We start from the raw sequence: 22,665 nt of genomic DNA, 5'->3' as shown, positions 1-22,665 counted from the left end.
AGTAACTATATAATTTTCTTCCACACCATTTTTTAGACTTAAGTTTTTTTCCTCAAATAATTTGTTCCTATTTTCTTTGTTTTGAATTTAAAAGTATTGTTTCCTTTCTCACGTTTTATATCTTCATACAAATTGATTTTTAAGTGAATGGCCTATTTAAAAATATATTTATATACAAAAAGAAACGATATAATATATATAGTTTGTTCGAATTGACAAAGAACTTTGTTCGAATAACAGAGAACTTTGTTCACCATGTAGTGGTTACTGTCACTGAGTGATAGAAGCAGATACAGTTATTCTTATTCGAGTTGCTGGATCTTGTAGTGGTTTCCGTATTTGGTCTCAAAAGGGTCAAGTTAACATTCGGAATCTCAATCACCGTGACTAGGCCGACCAAACCAGGACTTGGGAAAAATCTGGTTCGCTTAATAACTAACTGAAACTGTAATATTCTTCTATAGCAAAAAACAATTCAGTAGCTAACTATCAGGCAAAATTGATCTCATAATCTGAACTAGAAAACAGATTCAAAAACAAGAAACTGGAGGTGAGTATGATGATAATAATTAAGTAAGAAATCAAGCAGTGATCTCCTTTTTTAGCTTAGCAAGCTCCTGCCTTACGATACCAGCCCTCTGCAAAAGCAACACAATATTCTTTTAAATGAGAGGTCGCACGAGATTTTCTATCATCACTCAATAACATTTAGCATTTTAGATGTTTCTTTATAAACCACACTTTTAATACATACCAAAAAAAAATCAGAATCTAACGAAACCATAATATAAAACACTATATCAAAAAAACTATAAACCCAAACCTAAACACAAGAAGAGGATGGTGTGAACGCAGTGGCAGACACAAATTTAGATAGTATTATTCCTAATTACAACAACATAAACAGAAACCAAACACCCAAAACCGATGGCAAATGTAGTATTATTCCTAAAGTTGGCTCAAAAAACGAAAAAAAAATCTTATACAAATAGATAGAGATAAACCAACCTTGATTTTGGCCAACATGACCTTGAACCTGTCAAAATCATTGAGGGAAGCTCTTCTCTTGTGCACAATAAGTTTCCTACCCCATGAACTCTTCTCCCACTTGTTCTTCACATCTGCATACAAGTTTCACAGCTCAGATATAAGATGATGACCCAACAAGGCAATAAAACGTCGGGAAAAGGTCATGCTACATAAGAAACTCACCAGCCTTGTCCATAGCCTCAATCAAAACCTTCTTCTTGGGCACTCTGTTGATATCAATGACGATGTCAGTAAGAGACAACCTCTTCAAATTCATCTGGATCCTCTCCATGTCAGGGGCATCTACAAGTGCCTACATAGAAACCAGAGACCCTTGAAGACGTTTCAAAATGAAACATAAAAACAGAACCATTTCAAAGATCCATCCATAATAACTCGTTGAGCATAACAGGATTATGAATTACAAGCCAAGACTATTTTAACTATAAAAGCAATGCAAGTAAGATTCCTAGCATCTCAACAAAGCACAGAAACGAGATACAGTTAATGATATATTTAATATTTAGATCATCTCAACTAAGCAAATGGAAATTACCCTGTTTTGGTCGACTACATCGACGACAACGACGAGCTTTCCGTATTCATTGCCGTAATTAACAAGCGCCACTCGCCCGATCTCCACGAATCTCTTGAAACCCTTTGTACACAACAAACACACACACACACACAGAGTCGTCGAGGTTAATAACTATACGAATGTGGCATTACAAAGATGACAAATTCCAAAGAGAAGCAACGAAAAAGACCAAAAAAAAAGAGATCCGATTGAAGATGGAACATCTCTCACCATTTTCGCCGGCGTGAAGAAAAACAGATGGAAGCAATCGAGCGAGCGGCGAAGAGATATTTTTTTTTATGTGCCCAAGAGATTATCATTATTATTATTAGGGTTTTGATCACATAGAAGCCCATTAATAATTTAAAAGGCCCATTACATCTACACGGCGTCGTTTAAAAAGAACCGTAACAAAATCAAAACCGATCGGTTTAATGTTTAAATCGAAATCGAAGAAAAAATTCGGGTTTTGGTTCGGTTAAAATGGGAAAGAGTCCTCTCTCCTAGAAATAGAAAGATGATCGATGGAAGAAGAAGAAGAAGAAGAAGGAAGAGGACAAGGCATGTCTCTGCTGAAGATCAATCGAGAGTCCGGCTGTTTAGGATCTCAATTTGCGTAATCCCTTCGTGTATGTATGTTCGTAATCTTTGTAAATCAATTTCAAATTTGTTGGGTCTAACTCTCTAATTAATCCAAATGGAGATGATGTCCTTGATGCTGAATGAATTTTTATAGAAATGAGCCATGGTAGCTTCGTCGTTACATTCATTGTTCTTCGTATCTTCCTTGTGTTTCCTTCCGTTCGTTTTGACAGATATTGTAAAGTTTTCGTTTTTTTTTTTTCTCCGTTCTGATGATTCCTGGGTCTCTCTTTTATTGGTTGTATAGTGTGATGAAGAATGATATATGTGCGGGAGATGGACGATGATTGCCATTTTTTTTAAAGAAAAGAAACGATAAGTTTGGTTTGAAGAAAACAAAATTGACAAGGAAGGGAAGGAAAGGGTTTGAATGATTTGCTGCGGATTTATGTGGAAATCCGGAGGAGAAGATTTGCAAGGTTTCTATCCTGTTAGACCAGAATGTCAATCAGATGTTCCAAGGACCCGTTTTAAGTCAAGGGTCTGTCTTCTCTAATTCATTTCTATCTTTTAAAGATTTGCTTCTTGTTTTGTTAGTTGATGACAATTGTTACTTCCACAGGCTGGCAAGACTCTTAGTGCTAGAAGATGGCACGCTGCCTTTACTGAAGATGGCCATTTGGATATGGAAAAAGTTCTTAGACGTATACAGCGCGGAGTGAGTCTACTTTTATCTCCTTTTTCTTCTTCTTCTTCTTCTTAATTTTTTTGGTTTCTTTGTTAGGGAATTCATCCCTCCATCAAAGGCGCCGTTTGGGAGTTTTTGTTAGGCTGTTATGATCCAGACAGCACTTTTGAGGAAAGGAACAGGCTGCGTAACCGCAGAAGGTATTATTGAATTGGTTGATCATGTCTGCTCATTCGTTTAACTATTTTTGTTGATGCCCCTGGCTAACTTCAAATTGTTTATTCATCATCTAAGGGAGCAGTACGGTGCATGGAAAGAAGAATGTAAGAAAATGGTTCCTGTCATTGGTAGTGGCAAGTACGTCACTATGGCAGTGGTTTCAGAAAATGGGCAGCCTATTGACGAATCTTCTGTGGAAAATCAAGGATGGATCGTGAAAAACACCGTTACAGATGAGAGAGTGCTCCAATGGATGCTCTCACTCCACCAGATCGGTATGCCCTTTCATTCTATATAAGTTTAGTTTTTTCCTATCTGATTCTCTTCTTATAACATGTTTTTACATTTTTATTCTTACACCTAACATGGTGAAATTTTGTTGCAGGCCTTGATGTTGCTAGAACAGATCGGTACCTCTGCTTTTATGAGAATGATACTAATCAATCAAAACTATGGGACGTTCTTGCCATATATACATGGTTGAATCTTGACATTGGTTATGTTCAGGGTAAGTGTTTTTGCTGTTAGCGATGCATCTTGGAGAAAGAAAAGAAACAGAACTGATCCACTTTGTCTACTCGTTTAGGGATGAATGATATATGTTCCCCAATGATAATCCTCTTTGATGATGAAGCCGACGCTTTCTGGTGCTTTGAGCGGGCAATGCGGAGACTTGTAATAATAACTAATATAATTTATGACATAACTTCTCATGTTTTATGTCATCACCAGACGGTTGTATTCACGGTTAATTGGTTTTCTTGAATTCTAGAGAGAAAACTTCAGGGCAACTGCAACATCAATGGGTGTCCAGACTCAGCTGGGTGTGCTCTCACAGGTCATTAAAACAGTGGATCCTCGTCTCCATCAACATCTAGGTAAGAGTGTTTTGCTATTACCAACACTCTTCTTATTGGTGGGCTAAAAACGTTTTAACGTGACAGAGGATCTCGATGGTGGGGAGTATCTGTTTGCTATTCGGATGCTGATGGTACTTTTCAGGAGAGAATTCTCCTTCCTTGACGCTTTGTACCTTTGGGAGGTAATAACACTGCTTTTTTATATTCAAACTGTCTGTATTTCTTCTGTTGGTTCCTGGTTTTACTTGCTGTTATTCTTTCTGAAGCCGGAAGATCTTGCTGTGTCTTTGTTTTGAAAACATGTTATTCTGTTTGGGTAATGAGAATAATGTGAGATGGAATATTGTTGCAGCTGATGTGGGCGATGGAGTACAATCCAACCATGTTTGCAACATACGAGGAACTAGAAAACCGAAACAACGCAGCATCCGATCCCAAGTTACTAAAACGGTATGGCAAGTTTGAAAGGAAATACATAAACAGTGGGCAGAACGAGCAACATCGCAATACGCTTGCTGTCTTTGTGGTCGCAAGCGTTCTACAGACGAAGAACAAACGTCTCTTGAAGGAAGCTAAAGGCTTAGACGATGTTGTTCAGGTCTGTCTCTTTATTTTTTTTCACTCGTTCTCTCAAAAGCCAAACAGGAAAAAAATTAAAAGACTATGGAACTTCAAAGTTTAAGTTGGTTTGCAGATACTAGGAGACATTGCGGGTAATCTTGACGCTAAAAAAGCATGTAAAGAAGCGTTGAAGATCCATGAAAAATTCCTGAAAAAGGTTTCTTTTAACTTGTTACAAGTTGCGGAAGATATGATCTACACTTAATACTAATGCAGATGTTGTCTGTTTCTTGCAGGCTAATAGTAATAAGCAATAAAGATTTGCTCGAAACCTCTACTAGACGACTTTATTATATATTGATTGACATATACTATAATACAGTTTTTGATCAGAAGATTGTTCATCGTCAGCCAGAAAAGGTTCTTCTGGAAGAAGATTGATGAGAATGCTCTGATGATTACTTTCTTCTTTCATTTGTTCATTTTCTGATATGTATTTTTGTGGTAAACTTTGTGCCGTTTTTCAGTTATACGAATGAACTTCGTGGTACTTAATTGTTTTCGCTTCTTTTGTAACTCATTGGACGAACGGATCACTAAATATATAAATTGATTTTGCTATTACAGCAAAGATATGTACATGCAAAAATTAAGATGAAATTTTCGTAGAAAATGTTTAACAGCACAATTCACATATCCCTATATAATAAAACGAAAGTACACAACCTTTTGGTTAAAAAAATGTTGGAGATTAATTTGGTCAATCCGTGGACTATATAAATACACTTAAGAATATGCCAAAGAATCATTTTAAAGAGAAAATTCCAATAATTTATACAATTTCTAAAATAAAATCTTTAGTATGCCATATATTGTTACAAAATATATGCTATTAGGCATAAAAATATACTTAAGTGTAAAAAAGAATAAAATCTTGGCAATTTAATACACTTAATCGTGATTTCTGAAATCTTATTGTGCATCTATATATAATAAAACTAGGAGAGTTAAGCGTGCGGGCAAGAATTAAATAAAAAAATATTGACAAATTAACATCCTATTTTTCAAATTAGATTTGTGTTCTTTTTAATTATGTTCAAAATTGCAATTATTTTTGTATTTAAAACTTTTAATCTCACATTTTTAAATGGACAATTAAAAAGAGTATTTAATAAAATCTTAATTAAAGTCTTCAATATATGTTATCATGTTAAATTAATTTTTAAGCCCATTTGCAAAATGTCAATAATTTAATGAGCCCAATCCAAATTATGTGGTTAATTAATAGTAGGTAAAATTTGTGTTAAAATAAGTTATAATTTCGTTTAGACCATTAAGAAAATTTAGGAAGCAACCCATAAAAGGGTTTGTAGTACTTGATCATACAAACTTTCAAAATAATTATAAACTTAGCATATACAAAAAGTTTGTTAACTAATATGCCTTCAGCTTGAACTCCTCGAGTTTGTCCTTCATGCTGCATTATGTTCTTAATGTAATAACGTCCAGCAAATTCGGAGCTAAAAAATAGAAAACACATTCATAAGTTACCCTAACATGATACACCACTTGATAATTATGAACATTAAAAACTTACATAGCCTTGTGATTCTCAAGTCCTTCAAACTCCGGTTTTATAAAGATCTTGGAGGAGGCTAATGTGTTTACAATACACGGTTCACCTAGGGATGTTTTAAGTGTTAAAAAGATTGCCAAATGAGTATACAACCTAGTCTTAAGCATTTGTTCAATCCAGCAAGTTCTATTTATAGTACATACCTTCATACTCTCCAACTCTCCAGAAACGCAGTACACAAAACATCGGTTCAGTTTGATATGTGAGATGGCATCCAGATGACTCCCATGAAGACATGAAAAGGTTAGCATAGAAATTCATTGCACGACACTTTACAGTTTCATTCCTATAGATGAATATACTTGTTACACTCTACATAATAAAGACAGACTTATAAAGTTCAATATCAGTAAAAATGAAATAAATGTGACTTACCTGCCATTTAATAATGTCAAAACAACTTCATCAACACCATTTCCATTTCCATGATTTCTTCTGTCCTCCACAGCTACTACACATCCGCAAACATCTATTTTTGGAAAAAGTCAGTAATTTTCTTTACAATGTATGTATCCAAAGCTTTTTAACATTCACATGAAACTATTTTGGTAAAAGTTCAATTTGTACTTTTCTATTGGAGGGACCAATACACAAAGTTCCAAAATTCTTTTAAAGTTTCTAGATAACTCAACACAAAGCAAGTAAACAATCCAATCCAATTTAGTTATCCTATGATAACTTAAGTAAATAACAAATAAATTTAGAAAAACGTACCAAAAGATATGTGATGATTGATCCTTCCACGATATATATCATCCAAATCTTCGAATCGGAAGTAATTTTTGGAGTTGATTGATTCGAGCAGAAACATGGTTGAATCATCCGTAAACTTGATCTGAAAAGGATGATGAGTATTCCTCTCCCTGAGGGTTGGATTGATGATTTGGAAATTCCAAATTTGATACCATTCGCCTTCGTAAATATACTTCCGGAGCTTTCAAAGTATAGTTGGGACAAAGGCGACCTCAATCGTGTCACCCTTCAAAGTTTGTTAAAATCGTATAAGTAATATAGTATATAAACACTTCTAAAATAAAGATTTATTTAAAATTGATTTTTGATTAGCTTCTCTAACCTTCGTATCCACAAGAAGAAGAACACGTTTTGTGAAGAACTCGGTGACATACCAAGAATTCAAGACTTTAGCGTGAATACACCAGTTCGTTCTTCCTCGACGAAGATCAGAAATGTAATCGATTCTCATGATTTTACCAAATTAGGGTTTCTTACTCTTCCTTCACTGTTATCGAAGACGAAAATGGGATTTCGGATTTGTAAGAATACAAACATTCGCGATTAAATGTAGCGTTGCGTCTTAATCGTTTTAGTGTCCTCTTTTTTTTTATATATAGAATTTTAATATGTTTAATTATGATTATAATTACAAATTAAAATTTTTTGTATAGTCAGAATATTCGATGTTAATTTATTTTTAATATTGTCTAAGCGTTTCTATAATTAAAATACATTTTATGATACAGCAAAAATATTCTTTTGCATAAAAAATTATTGTAACTAATTTATCTTATCAATATCGTCATTTCTTGGTCTTAGAATAGCGCTTTCACTAAAGAAATTTGTAACAGTCCTCATAGTAGTTTATATATAGACATTATGATACAGATAACAATTATTTTATTTCATTTAACATTGTTGATAACAATAACAAAACGATTTGCTTCAATATGAATTTATATATCATAATTGCATAGCAATCTTGTGATTTGTGATATGTTACATCCATCAAGAAAATAATGATGAGGATCATGGCAAAATTGCAATGTTTATTTTTTTCTTTTGATATATTTTGAAAACATCAATGATCTTTAGATTTTTTATAGTAGTTAATATGCTAAGATGTTGTTAATATATTAAGAATTACGACTATTTGGTAATTAAAATTAAATAATTCTATTGCATAATATTTAATTACCGCATATATTATCTGATATAAAGTTGTCATTGGTCTTAGATTTTTAGTCTATTATGTTTAAATTTTAAATGGCATGCATCTGTCATTCATGAAAGATATTCTTTCAAAAGTATCTTTAAAAATTGATTTTATGCATAAATAGTCTAAAATATATAGTTGAACATAAATTTAAGTTTCGATAAGAGTTATTGGCATAATATGCAAAAATATAGGTCCAAGATTAAAACAACAAACAGCTGAACTTTTACGAATAATAAGAAAACGAAAGTTTTTTACGAATTTCAAAGTAAGCTAACAAATCTTAACATTACATCGAATCATTAGAATCACTCTCATCTTATTTTGAGCCGTTATAATCCTCATCGTCTGATGTATCATGAAAACAAAGTCTACGAAAGATAAAGGAACATAAGAGCTAAAACAACTTATAGTAATGACTCCAAATTAATAATCCGTCATAGTATAGGAAATTTACGAACTTACAGTGCCGGATCTGTAGTGAACGCTCTTGCTTCGTTACCAAGTAAAAGTTTAGAACATCTTATTTGAGACATTAGACAACGCCGACCTTTTTTTAAAATAAGTAAGTTCCAAATCTTAAATTTGATATATTGGCTTATCTAAAACAAATGCTTATATAGTGCTTAATACCTTCAAAGACAGAGATTCTCCAAAATGTAAGCAGACACAATACTGGTTCACTGGCACAGGAAGGACTTGCAACATGTTGTTCCCATTTGCGTATAGTTAAATGTGCGTATAGTTATAATCCACAATTATTATAAAAATTTAAGAGACTAATTGAAACTTACTTGTAATCAACTTCCATAACATCATAATCACAAACTCCACAACTATAGAGTAATTCCTTTCCAGCTTGAGATTCTGGAAGATATGGCTGCACCTTCTTATTACAAACTTTACAGGCAATATAATACCATTTAGGCAACACTCCAACAGAGTGAATTATCGCGATTGTCACACATGTTCGCGCCTGTAAAGAATTAATCAAACATTTATTCTCCCATTGATATTTCATGAAAAAATTAAGGTTCACGATATCAATTTTTACGTTAGAAACATTAGCTCAAGTGCATAAACGATTTGGTCCATAGTACTCTTTTCATTCACAATTAAAAACTCCTCATATAATATCACTTTTGGTTTCTGAGGGCTTGGGTCATCATCAAGTTGTATTAAATCAACAGCATCAGTAGGTAACCTATATAATTATGCTAATAATAAGAATATGTATATGAATAAAACATGTCTTGCAGAATAATATGGAAGGGATATATATATTCATATATATACATATATATATATAGTTACTTATTTCGAAACGCGTCTACTTCAGACATAACTGGATTTAGCAGAATATCGGTAGAGTTGAACGCATTGGAAATACTATAATTACTTGTAACATGGAATTAATTGGCAACGTTAGATTTGACAATCATAATTAAGCTATAAGTTTTTTTTTTTCTTTTTTCCCGAAAGTAAGATATTACCTTTCCATTCCTTTAGGCATGCAAATCGTATTACACAAACGACAACAGTATCTTGATGTTCTTTTATTTGTGTATCAAAATCCTTTGCAAGATCACCCCACACTGTGCAACTTATCCGGGTTCCGCTATATTACGAATGCATAAAATAAAAACAAAATTTAGTTATTTTATTTTAAATTAAATTTATTTTCAAAAATATTTACGAAAGTTTCATACGTTAAATCTTGCAAATCGAATCGAAGCTCAACTTGACATTATCCTTCCCTTTCGTTTTGATGCTATCAAGATTTCCGACACTTACGATCTGGCCGATTACATCTACAAAAAAAAAAAAATTGAATTAATATATATTTTTTTTTCACGAAAATCTAACTTTTAAAAACGAAGTTAACAACTCACCAAACAATACATTCTTATCTAATTCTCCAGCTAAAATAGAAGTAAAAGCCTGAAAATATTTTTCTGGAACACGAACTGAGAATTCATCACATGGTTTCACAACAATGGTTCTATAAAACACGATTTTAAATCCCAAAGAACTTGTCTTATAACTACTATCATAATCCACTAAGCTGAATGTATCGACTATTTTAGACTCGCCGACAGCGAGTTGGTTTTGAAACCTGCTGACCAAACCATCTTCAATAGATGCATGTATCCTTGTACCCTATATATAACGATTTGAAGTTAAAATTCTATTACGCAGAATCACTAAAAATTTCATAGATAATTCAAAGAAACATGACGAATTTTAAATTAGAACTTACATCACTATCAACGAAGACCATCTGAAGGGACTTGAATGACTTCCAAAATCTTATGATACGGACTCTTATCTTTTGATGGTCTAAAGCAGGATTGAGATTGCCTAACTAAACAAAAGGACGAACGTTCATCTTTTTAGAAGTCATATTGAGTTGTGCATACGACCCTTAAACACATTAGCGGATCAATATTTATAGAGATGTTATACAACCGACTTGATATTTTTTTTTTTAGAATATTGACTTACTTTATTTTGTTTAAACGATAATGATGAGGAATGTTAACATATCATTTATGAATATTCTCGATATTCTTGATATCATTATTCATAAAATAAAATTTAACAGTTTTTTAACTCCTAAAGATTTAATGAAAATCATCAAGCAGTTGTAAATTACCATATGTCGATATTTAATTTAATCATTATATTATAATTAATATTAATGGTCTTCAAATTTCTAAATTACTCAAATCTCTAAATTTATAAATAATTCGCGAAAATGATATTTTAATTAATATATTAAATTCTAATAAAACTTCAAAAACAAATTAACAAATGTGTTTATCAATAATATATCAAAATACAGAACATCGAAGTACGGATCTGAACATAGTTATCAATAAGGATTTCGATGTTTCTCAAAGGAGTCCTGAACAGCAAGATGAATATGGGAGTCAAGTGTATCACTGTAATTTGCAGAAGGATAAATGTTAATCAGTATTGTTCATATCAATTAATCATTAAACAAATTAAGTTAGGTTTGTTTATTACCTTAGATCCATATAGAACCTATAGTCGTTACCATCCAAATCTTTGATTCTTGATTCACCATGATCAACGTAATTGTACCTACATATTTTAAGATAGTCAGATATATCCACACATTTTTAAAATATATAATCGAAAGATGATCCAAAGTAAGTCTCTGACTTACATGAACATGAAGTCTGCAAATTCTTCACTCTTTGGGTCCTCGATAATGTCCGAGCATCCATCACCGTTGGTTAAGATAACATTATCATCTAGCATCACCGATTATAAACAAAATAAATTATTCATGATCATAATAAACTATATTGAAATCCTAAATTAATATTCTTTAATCAAATGTTTTCACCTTGAAATCTTAGTGGTTTCCACATCTTGAACAGACAGACCCTCTTCCTGTTACGCAATTTGAAAGTTTTGTACATATGGTTGGCATAGACTCCTGTTGCGAAGCAGTCAAGTACATATCCCCTTTGGAAAACATTTTGTTCATATAAATAAGGTCAACCAACGTATTTTTTTATCAAGTATTTAAAACAGTATTTTAAAAATATTTTCACTCATATAAAAACTTACTCAATCGACTCGATAGTGAATTTTATGTAGCGATCAATCAAGCTCCAACGATAGGCATCATCTTCTTTTTTGAAACTCTTGATTTCACCCATATTGGTGATGCATCCTATCAAGTTAACTGCCATAAAACGATTAATATGTATTTTAAAAACAAATAAATGTTTTATAAAACAATCCATTATAAAGTATAACTTACCGTAAGGCCATCTTCCATGAAACGCATTATCATAAACACGTTTAAAATCTAGATTATTAAAAGATTTGCAAGTGATCGGATCTCTTGCAAAACTGATAATAGTTTTTTCTGTGAAGAAGATCCGATAACCGATTTTAGTTTTCTGAATCTTTTCACTGTCATTCTTGACTTCGAACTTCTCTATGACATAAGATCGATCCTCCGTCAAATTAAATTCCGGAACACCATTGAGTGATGCCGGGATGGTTGTATGTCCAAATGTACCCTAATTCAGAATATGATTATCCAAGTTTTTTAGACCCACAAATACATATGAAGAAACAACAAAATAAATCTGTATAACATACCTTTTCGTCTACCAAGATTAACTCTGTCGACACATCATTCGAACGATCTCTCACTCTCCACGAACGGAAAACCTTGACACGAATTTTCCATCCCATTGTCCAAGGACACAAGTTGTCGAGCATCACAAATCTTGACATTTTTTTTTGTCTTATAAAAACAAAAGTATTTGAGTTAGAGAGAAGTTTCGAAAGAGAGTGATATGTAGAAGTTGAAAAGACAATAGTTTAGTTTTAAGTCTTAAAACTCGTCTCTAAGAATTTATAAGGTGTTAATAGTTGCATAAAATGTATCGACTTGAAGGGATGTTACTACTCACACCTTTTAACTAAAAAATTGAAAGGTTCATGAATATGTAGATATTAGAGGGGACGACTATTTTGAATACAAAAGGGAATTAACATAATAAAAATTTCGAGTTATGAATTATATATAATTGAATCATATTTTAAATCAATTTAAAATCCAATCACATTATCATAGGCGTTTAAAGTATCATTTTTGTTTTTGTAAATATAAAATATTAAAGTCATACACTTAAAAATTAAATTCAAATTTTCATATCAGCAAAGGCATCCAACATCTGTGTGACTTGAGGACATGGAGGATTGATCATGACACTGGTACAATTGTGCACCGTGGTAGCCATCCATGTATCTACATTAATAAAATTTTATAATTAGTTATCTTTTTATAAAGGAAGCAATTATAAATATATCAGCAAGAAATGATTCAAACCTTTATTACTTTCGAGTTTGGCAAAACGTATTACACATATGAAAATATCATTGACACGATGTATCCAATTATCATAGAAGCCGTTCGCATAGTCCTTTGGTAAACGACATGAGAAACGATCATCCCTGCAAATTATCATCATTGAGTACCTTTTGACATCTTCGAAAAAATTAATATAAAGTTTAATAATTTTGAAAAACTTACTCAATATTTTCAAGAACAACAAATAACTCATTCCATTCTTTGTAAGGTGGACCTTGTTCCAAGTTATTTCCAACACTAAAGACTCTTCCGATAAGATCTACGATTATTTTGCCAATAGTTAAACTAATCAAACACTTCAAAATTAACTTATAATATAAGAACAAAATATTACCCTTACCTACACAATATTCAGCATCAAAATATCCACTTTTAATATCACTGAATGATACAAAAGAGAAAAATTGATCTGAAGTCAAAGGAAGGATTTTCTTAAACCATGTACCATCTCTCCAATGTATTCTAAAATGATGGTCAGTTGGCCTAAAACCACCATCAACATTGCTTAATGAGAAACTTGATAACATTATCCATTCACCTTCTTCCAAATCGTTTAGAAAGATGTCACGATAAGGTGAACCCATCAATACATGGATTTTCGTACCCTAGGTAAACGTTATACATAAGTACATGAAATAAAATTTAATTAATTTTTATTAAACTCAATATAATGTAAATTTACCTTCTCATCGACTACGATTAAGTCTGTTGATTTGAAAAGAGGATGACGGCACTCAAATTTCCTCAGTATTTTTACGTTAATTTTCCACTCATGAACAAAGGGGTTTAAGTCGTTCACTTCATAAAAATAGTCTCTCTTCCCGAACCTTTTTTTAATAGCATTGGATAAAAGATTAGCCATATTTTTGTTTGGAAAACCTTTGAAAAAAAAGTATACATTCGGTCATTAAAACGTATTTATATATTCATAATACGGAGTTCTGTTTGGAATTTTTACATCTAAAGATATTGTCAAATATACATAATATTTATCATCGTCAAAACTTTAATGGTATTTGTAAAGTTATCATTAACTAATGAATCATCATTATCATTATGTTTCCGATATTTTTGCATAATTTCCGTTTTGTATAACTATTCAATATTTTTTAGAAACTTACATTCTAAATTATTATATCATCACAAAGATTTCGATATAATTAAAAAATCAAATTTATATATATATATATATATATATATATATGTATTTATTTTGGATTCTGATTGCAAACATTAAGTCAAATAGATTAAAATTCATATTAATATTATAAATTATTTTTATAATTTTCAATATAATTACCCATAATTAATAGTTAGTATATATAATTTTTTAATAAATTTAAAACATAATATTTAATTGATTCGATCATAATATAATATTATAATTATTTTGGTTAATTCCAAATTACTAAAATTAGATGCAATCAAAATTTACGTCAATATTTTATAATTATTTTGGTTAATTTCAAATTACTAAAATTATATGCAACCAAAATTTATGTCAATTAATCTATTAATATTAATATCTCTTAGAATTACTCAAAAAAAAAATATATATATATATATATATATGATAACTACCAAAAAAAAATAATGTCGTAATTTTCGAATATTAAAATTAAATCCAAGCTAAAATATCATAAATATTTATGATATTTAAACTACACATTTTAAAATTCTAAATATCAGTTCTTCATTAAGGCAAAATCCTCAAACATCTGCGTGACTTGAGAACATCTAGGATTGATCATGACCATTGTACAATTGTGAACTGTTGTTGCCATCCATGTATCTATAATAACAATAATTAATTTATTAACATAATTTTATTATAAACAATAAAAATTTTAACGTGTATAAATAATTCAAACCTTTGATAGTTTCAAGTTTGGCAAAACGTAACACACATATGATATCAAAATCACAATGTATCCAGTTATTGAAAAAGTCATTTGCGTAGTCTTTTGGTAAACGACATGATAATCGTTCAAACCTACAATTATATGTTGTGTACAATTAGAGACATTAATGAATACGATTGTACTATTAAATCAAAATTCGATAATAGAACGACTTACTCAATATTTTCCAAAACGACGTACAACTCATCCCATTCTTTATATGGAGGACTTTCATCAAAACGATTTCCAATAGTGTACACTCTTCCAATAATGTATGTTCATAAAAATTCCATTAGAAATTATATAACAGGTATTTTTTAAAAAATTTATATAGTTATTTAAATCTCACCTACACAATAATCCGGGTCTAATTCCCCTCTTTTGATATCATTAAATGATACGAAAGAAAAAAACTGCTTGGAAGACAAATGATGAATTTTTTCAAACCATGTCTTGTCTCCCCAATGTATCATAAAATGATGCTCAGTTAACTTTAAAACCCCATCAACAATGGTTAGTGAAAAACTTGATAACGTTATCCAGTTCCCTTCTTCCAGATCGTTTAGAAAGATGTCACGATAAGGAGGACGCATCATCACTTGAATTTTTTTACCCTACATTATTAAAAAAATTTATAAGCAACATACTTTTAAAAAAAAAAAATTTCAAACGGGATTACACAGTGTTAAATTACCTTATCATCAACTACAATCAAGTCTGATGATTTGAAATTAGGATGCGAAACCTCAAACTTCCTCAGTATTTTGACGTTAATTGTCCACTCATGAATAAAAGGGTTTAGGTCAGCCACATCGTAAAAATAGTCTCTCTTTCCTTTTTTTATAAGAGTATCGAACAGAAGGCTTGCCATGTTTATAAAAGAGAAAAAAATCTTATTGTAACACTAAACCTACGATCTCGATTTTATAAAGTTGTTATCGAAATTATATATATACATTATCCTTTTTTTGGAAATTATACATTTACGATATTGTCAAAACTCAATATTCCTTATCATTAGATAAATTCGATGGTAAATATTCATTTTCAGTGATCACCAATATATTTTTATATTTACTTAAACTTTTAATATTTACATAATCTTTTAAGAAACTTACAATTTTTTAAAGTTTTAAATATTTGTATAAATATCTCATTCAATGAATATAGGAAATATATAACATGAAAATTTATGGAAAATATTAAAGTCCAAAACTAAATTATGTTTATTTAAAATTTATGAGAATAACTTTAAACTAATTCTAGATTTTGTATTTAGGTTATTTTATATTATCGCATAAACGAATTATCGGGTTTAAGAATAATAAAATAAAGCATCGATTAAATTTTATGTCAGAAAATAAAATTTTTAAAATCAAGAACAGCAAACGATTAAGATAAATTTTTTAACATTGTTAACCACTAATAAAGGGAACACGAAGTTTATCCCAATCAATATTAGGAACAACACATTCTTGTTCATCTTTCTCAATAACAACCCTAACATCTTCTAGCCTGTTTTGCTCTTCAACCAAGTCGATTTGCCCCTCCAAGATATCGTTTATTAGCGAGATCTGAGCATCGATTGTTTCAAGCTGATAGTTTAAGCCAACAGATTCTTCCTTTTTGTTGATATACTCTTTCAACATATCAATAATCGCAGTGAAATGTTTCGTCGTTTCCTTTAGAACCACGTCTCTCGATTTGCGGAACGCTTGTTTAACCATGTCGATTGCTCCATCTTCCCATCCGAAATCTGACATGGGCTCTTTCCGTTTCCTAGAACTTTCACCTTCCATCTAGAATTCTGAAAAAAGTTATAAAAATCTTTAAACTTACAAAGTAAGAACTGCTGAGACGAAAAATTTAATTTAATATCGTTTGGGATCTTACCACAAGGATATGGATGATAATAAGTTTTATTTTCTCTCTGTTTCTTGACAGGGGGAAACAAAAGGTCACGATATAATTATATAAAGACGTAGAATGCTTAAATATTAGTTCTAAGAGTCGCGAAGGTTCTCAAATTGGCGTCTATTAAGGCCAGACCCATATAGGTTAACCAAGAAAAACCTTTGATTCTCTATGTCAAAATTTAGATTTAAGTTTAATTACAAATCAGGTGAGACTACTTGTAAATAAAGATATTTTATTTTTGTAAAATACTTAATAGAATTTTTAATAATCTTTCCAAAACATAATTAAATAAAAATAACCGTAAATTCTTGCCCAAAGTTTCAAGAAAACTACAGATTGCTGCTCAAATGACAAAATCAATCTTCGTCTTCATTGTCTTCATCACTGGAATCAACGTCTAGCCAGCGTCTGTAAAAATTAAACAATTAAGGATTAAACTTCCCACATGATTTTGTTTATACCATTTTTTTCAATTTATTAAATTAATGAAATCACAGCATATCGCCAGTATTAATTCCATCAACTTCATCTTCAAGAATGACCTTTGAGCATCGCAATTGAGACATCAAACATTGCATACCTAGCAAAGTAGAATTTAAGTACAATGATATTTTGAGTAGTATATGAGACTAAACATTGATCAGTACCTTCGTAAACAGAGATCCTCCAAAACAGAAGAGTACACATTATTGGTTGATCAGTATAGGTAGGCGAAGAAATAATTTTATTCCGATCCGCAAGAAATGTAGTACAAACCGAACCAACAGCTACACATTCAATCTCTTGGCCACTTTCAGAAAATAAAAATGATTGTATATAATTTAATCAAAAAATATTTAAAATAAATTTTGTATGTATTTACAATGTTATAGAAAGTTTTTTTAAATATCTCACTTGTGTTCAAGGATAGTGAAGGTCACAACTTCATTCTCTGAAATGTAGCCATTTTGATGATCGAGGAAATCAATCATCTGCGGCTCGTTTACATTTACCACCATTCCTAAGACATCTAATATGAAATATAATTCTAATGTAAAAAAATTGTATAAATAAGGATGGACGTATGAACATGATTTGAGTATAATAACTTACCTACACAACAATTCTTCTCGCCAGGCGTCGCATTATGAATTCTCGGTGCATCATACATAAGAATAAAATTGTCAATACTTCGGGGATTTATTGGAACCATTTTTGTTTTGTTCTGGATCAGGATCTCAAACGGATGGTTTGAATTTCGGAATGATTGTTGACCTTCAATCACAATAAATCCAGAAATCTCGTACCATTCTCCTTCATTGAGCTTTCCATAGTAACAGTCTACATAAAGTTCCGTATCAATCCTAGTTCCCTAAAATATAAAGATAATATAGCATTCCATTGATTTATTTTGTTGAATATCTCGTTTGATATTTGCAAAAACGGCGAAATAGGATGAGGAAGAAATTTTACCCTTTCGTCTACCAAAATCAAACTTTGATAAAAAGGCTGTCCTTCAATAAAATGCGGTGGCCATTCTCAAAGTATTTTCACAACAACTTTAGGGTTACGTAAAGTAGGATTCAGATCTTTCAAGTACAGCACCATCCCAATGTGTATTTTTTTTTTTTTTTGTATTTAGAAGCAAGTAAAAGTTTCGGAGAGAAGTTACAAATTGTTGTACTTCAAATATTCATAGACAAAAAAAGATAAGATTAATACAATTACAGTTAAAAATTTGTGTGGATTGTATTAAAACCCGTGCTCTACACAGGGAAAGCTGCATGAGTATCTGTTCGATATGAATGATCAATGTTTTCGTATTTTCAGAATACTTTATTTTTAATAAAATAATCTGTACGGTTGAAACTCTAAATTTTCAAATTGCATGCCTTCCTTTTTTTTCAACTTGCATGCTTACATCTTTTAATTATCATGCATTGGGCCATGTTTTTTTTGTCAAGATTTTTGTTGAAACTTCATTGGAAACCTAAAAGTCTTCATTGGATAGTAATTTATTTGTAGTTAATTTTTATATTTTTGTTTAAAGATAAAATTAAAGATTATTAAACCTTAATTCGTTATATGTAAATAAATTATTTAACTCGTTATATGTAAATAAATTAAAACTTACATTTTTATACCAAAGCAGGATTTTTTAAAAATCCAACTACTAATTAAATAAAAAATAACAATAATCCCATAAAATCCCTAGAAATCCATTAAAAATGAGGAAGTCAGTCTTCTATCCGCGAGTCCTCTTCCTCGATCTCCTATAATTCATTTAAGTAGAGCATGAAAGAAGATTATAAACGAAATTCGTTTTCATATATTTTATAGCTTTAACAAGGATGATATTCTTACAATTCCATCATTTTCGCAACCTCAGTATTGCGAGGATTGAGTAATATTCGCGTACAAACCGTAGAAGATATAGTTCTTTTTCCTGCAAAGTTATAAAAGTATTTATTCTGTTAATACCCGATCAACAAAAACATGCAATAATTTTAATTAAATTAATCGTTTACCTTGGAAATTTTCAATAACACCCCCAACGAATAACACAAATCAAACGTTCACCTTGGAATGATTTTAAAGCATCGTAGAATTTCGCAGCCGTTTTTTCGAATAATTCACACCTTAATAGTGTTCCACTAAAATTTAAAAATTTAAATTGTATGTTTTTAAATAATGGCTAAAGATTATGTTTATGTATAATATATAAATATATATATATATGTGTATTATAAATTACCTGAAATCACGAAGATCAAATGAGATTTTGTGGTTAATTGAGATATCCTCTCCTCCTGTTTTAATTTTAAGATTATCTTCAGAACTTTGCAGCTCATCATCCTTTTCATCCTCTTCTAAATCTTGGACATAATCTTCGTCATCTTGATCATCGTTACCACTGTTATCTGATTGGTATTCGCCATCATCATCAGTTTCTTCCTCAGTATCATGCTCTTCTTCATCTGTTGTATCACTGTAAATATAATCTTCCTTAAAATCATCATCGTCCTGATCTCCAACATCAATGTCATCATCAGAGTCTTTAATGTCATATACAATTACATATATTATAATATATATCAATGTCATCAAGCACTTTAGTATACGTTCGATTGTATCTAATATTTATTATAATTATATTCGACGAATCTTATTTTTGATCGATATTTAAAAATACCAATCTTTCTAATATATATTATAATTAAATTCAACGAATCTTATTTTTGATCAATATTTAAAAATACCAATCTTTCATTAACAATATAATTAAACTTTCAAAATATTTTTATTTCATAAAATATTCATCCATCTAAAAAAATATCCAAAAAACAACAGTTATAAGATCTCAGAACATTCATCCTATTATACTCTAAATTCTGTTCTTCTTCTCTCTTCACGCCAGAATATTTGCTACGACACCAATCATTTCTTCTTTCATATGCAGTCTAAGTTTTCAAAAATTACAATTACATATATTAGATCTAATCGAATAAAATAATGATAATATATTTAGAAAACTACCGTGTATTCTAAATGGAAACGAAACGGCTTGGATTCTTTGCGATTAATAGCTTCCATGCATATAACACCAAAGTTTAGGGTTAGGATTAAAGAGAACGATCATTAACGCTAGTATCATGTTCTTATTAAAGTAATAGTATCAGAATGACTTTTAAACACAAATTGTTACCGTGATAATACCAACATAAGCATGTAGAACAAACATTATAACATGTTTTAAACAGAATTTTAGAGTAATTTTGAGTTTTTAACATAAACGACTACCGAGCAATAGCCGAAAGACGTTGTATTGCTGTGCTTGAATCTTTAATCTGTTGATAAATCAAACCAATGATACTATATCCGAGAAAAAGAGAAGATAATTTTATACAATAACAAATTCATTTATTTAAGAATATACCAAAAATGTTGGGATATTATCAGCACCATCCATAGTTTTTCTGCAACAACAATCAATAATTTCAAATATTAATATGATTTCCTTAAACATATATATAATTTGTTTATATTTCTTATTTAAATGTATACAATACCTGTTTTTCACAACACGATCATCGGTAGAATCACCTAATTTATGTTTTAATTTAAAACATCAATTTGTTATTTGATAAAGCATTAGAAATAATTTTAAAAATTTTCAAAATACTTCTAAATTAAACAACATACCTGTTTCCAATGATGCAGAATTCAAACAAAAATCTTCAATAGTCCTCGCCACCTCTACCTATTGATTTATGTTCATTTATCAGAGCAACAAACACGTGAATAAAATACAATAATGATGATAGTATCAATTACTATACAAATTACCAAACATATTTCATTAATATCAGCATCTTCGGAGGCTTTCCTGCAATTATAAACATGAGCATTTTAATTAACATAATCAAGGTATAAAAAATTATGTATTACGTATACCAAAAAATAAAATACCTGGTTCTCTTTTGCGGAAACATAGTACTAAGATCACGTCCATCTACTAACTCACCTGAAACATAAGAATTAATATAATTTGTTTATAGAAATCTTTCAATAATTAAAGAAATATATAAATATAATATAAGAAATAAAAACATACATAAGGCTTTGGTAATGCTCGAACTTGCGTTCCATACAAATACTACAGAAAGAGGATATAAATAATTAGAACACGAACACAGATATGAAGAACCATTGAAAGGATCAGCAAGACTATAATACATATACAATTTTAAGAACATGAGAAAATCTTAGGGTTTTTATTCTTTTACAAAGATTTCGAATTATTGTGAATGTTAGAGTTGTACCTCTTTATATATTAGCTAACAACCTATAATTTTAGGGTTTCGAATAGGTCGGTATACATTTTTTTTTGGGTTTCATTTTAAGCCCATTATTTTAGGTTTTAGGGTTTTTAAAATTATAAAAACACGTTTTAAATATTTTATAGATTAGATAAATTATTAACTTAAACTTTTACGATTTTCTTAATTAATTGTAAGGGTAAAAAGGTCCAATTTGAAATTTCATTAATGGCAAATTAGTAATCTTAAGTCTGAGGATGAATGTGGTGCATTTTATCAACCTAAATAAAGTTAAAAAGCTTCTCGGAAAGATTTTTAAGGGTATTTTTCATTAAGGGCAAAGGAGGTCAATTTTTGTGAGGATGGCTGTGAGACATTTTGACTTCTCCTTTAATATATTAGATGGAAGTACAAAACCTTTTTTGGTAGACTATATAATTTTTATAAGTTGGTTATAAAATATGTTATAAATTAAATATAGGTTGGTTACAAAAAAAGGTTAGAGATTAATTTGGTCAACCCATGGACTATATAAATACACTTAAGAACTAGATTAAGACCCGTGCTAGAGCACGTGTTGAAATTTATTTTATTTATATTGTAATTCTTATATAAAATACAATTTATGTGATTGTTTTAAAAAGTTTTTTGAATAAAATATTATGCAATAAAATCATATGTTAAATATGAAGGCTTGAAAAATATACAAATTTTGTAAGTTTTATATTGTTAATGATTCTAGATAAGTATATGTGCTATAACACTGGTTAAATTTTATTTTATACAGAATTTTGTATATTTTATATTTTAAAATAAAATTTTAATATGTTGTATTAGTTTATGTATGTTCAACGATGTATATTCTACATCATGACTTGAATATAATACATAATTTTGTAAATTGGGTCTTTAAAAAGTGAGTTATTATATTATGAGTAATTTAATATATTGTGATACTTTTTGTTTTAATATACTTGGTTTCTTGAAATTCTTTCATATTATAGTGACATATTATTGACAT

The 22,665-nt window shown here is 30.2% G+C and overlaps 3 protein-coding genes across 4 annotated transcripts; 1 reads left to right on the top strand and 2 right to left on the bottom strand.

The window, feature by feature from the left end:
* Positions 1–408: 408 nt before the first annotated feature.
* Positions 409–1,941, bottom strand: LOC104747817 (large ribosomal subunit protein eL14z). The gene is made up of 5 exons (XM_010469515.2): positions 1,838–1,941; positions 1,586–1,687; positions 1,213–1,342; positions 1,009–1,121; positions 409–638 (listed from the first exon to the last, which is right to left on the bottom strand). The coding sequence occupies exons 1-5, from the start codon at positions 1,838–1,840 to the stop codon at positions 582–584; spliced, it is 405 nt and encodes a 134-aa protein (XP_010467817.1). The 5' UTR covers positions 1,841–1,941; the 3' UTR covers positions 409–581.
* Positions 1,942–2,077: 136 nt separating this feature from the next.
* On the top strand, positions 2,078–5,147 carry LOC104747819 (uncharacterized). Of its 2 annotated transcripts, none has more exons than XM_087488349.1 (12): positions 2,078–2,235; positions 2,496–2,729; positions 2,811–2,906; positions 2,973–3,076; positions 3,171–3,370; positions 3,481–3,603; positions 3,682–3,770; positions 3,868–3,973; positions 4,040–4,137; positions 4,308–4,553; positions 4,650–4,733; positions 4,813–5,147. In XM_087488349.1, exons 2-12 carry the CDS (start codon positions 2,619–2,621, stop codon positions 4,831–4,833), a joined length of 1,278 nt encoding a protein of 425 aa, XP_087344475.1. In that variant the 5' UTR covers positions 2,078–2,235; positions 2,496–2,618; the 3' UTR covers positions 4,834–5,147. The 2 variants fall into 2 exon arrangements, with proteins under 2 accessions (XP_087344475.1, XP_087344474.1); XM_087488348.1 differs by having other exon boundaries at positions 2,078–2,239.
* A 7,650-nt stretch (positions 5,148–12,797) lies between these two features.
* On the bottom strand, positions 12,798–15,799 carry LOC147927427 (uncharacterized). The gene is made up of 6 exons (XM_087487454.1): positions 15,623–15,799; positions 15,421–15,542; positions 15,106–15,189; positions 14,899–15,020; positions 12,995–13,144; positions 12,798–12,904 (listed from the first exon to the last, which is right to left on the bottom strand). Exons 1-6 carry the CDS (start codon positions 15,797–15,799, stop codon positions 12,798–12,800), a joined length of 762 nt encoding a protein of 253 aa, XP_087343580.1.
* Between the last annotated feature and the right edge of the window lie 6,866 nt (positions 15,800–22,665).

This window comes from Camelina sativa, chromosome 15 (genome assembly GCF_030686135.1).
Source record: "Camelina sativa cultivar CO46 ecotype springtype chromosome 15, ASM3068613v1".
Lineage (NCBI taxonomy): Eukaryota > Viridiplantae > Streptophyta > Magnoliopsida > Brassicales > Brassicaceae > Camelina > Camelina sativa.
This window is presented reverse-complemented; position numbering and strand designations above follow the sequence as displayed.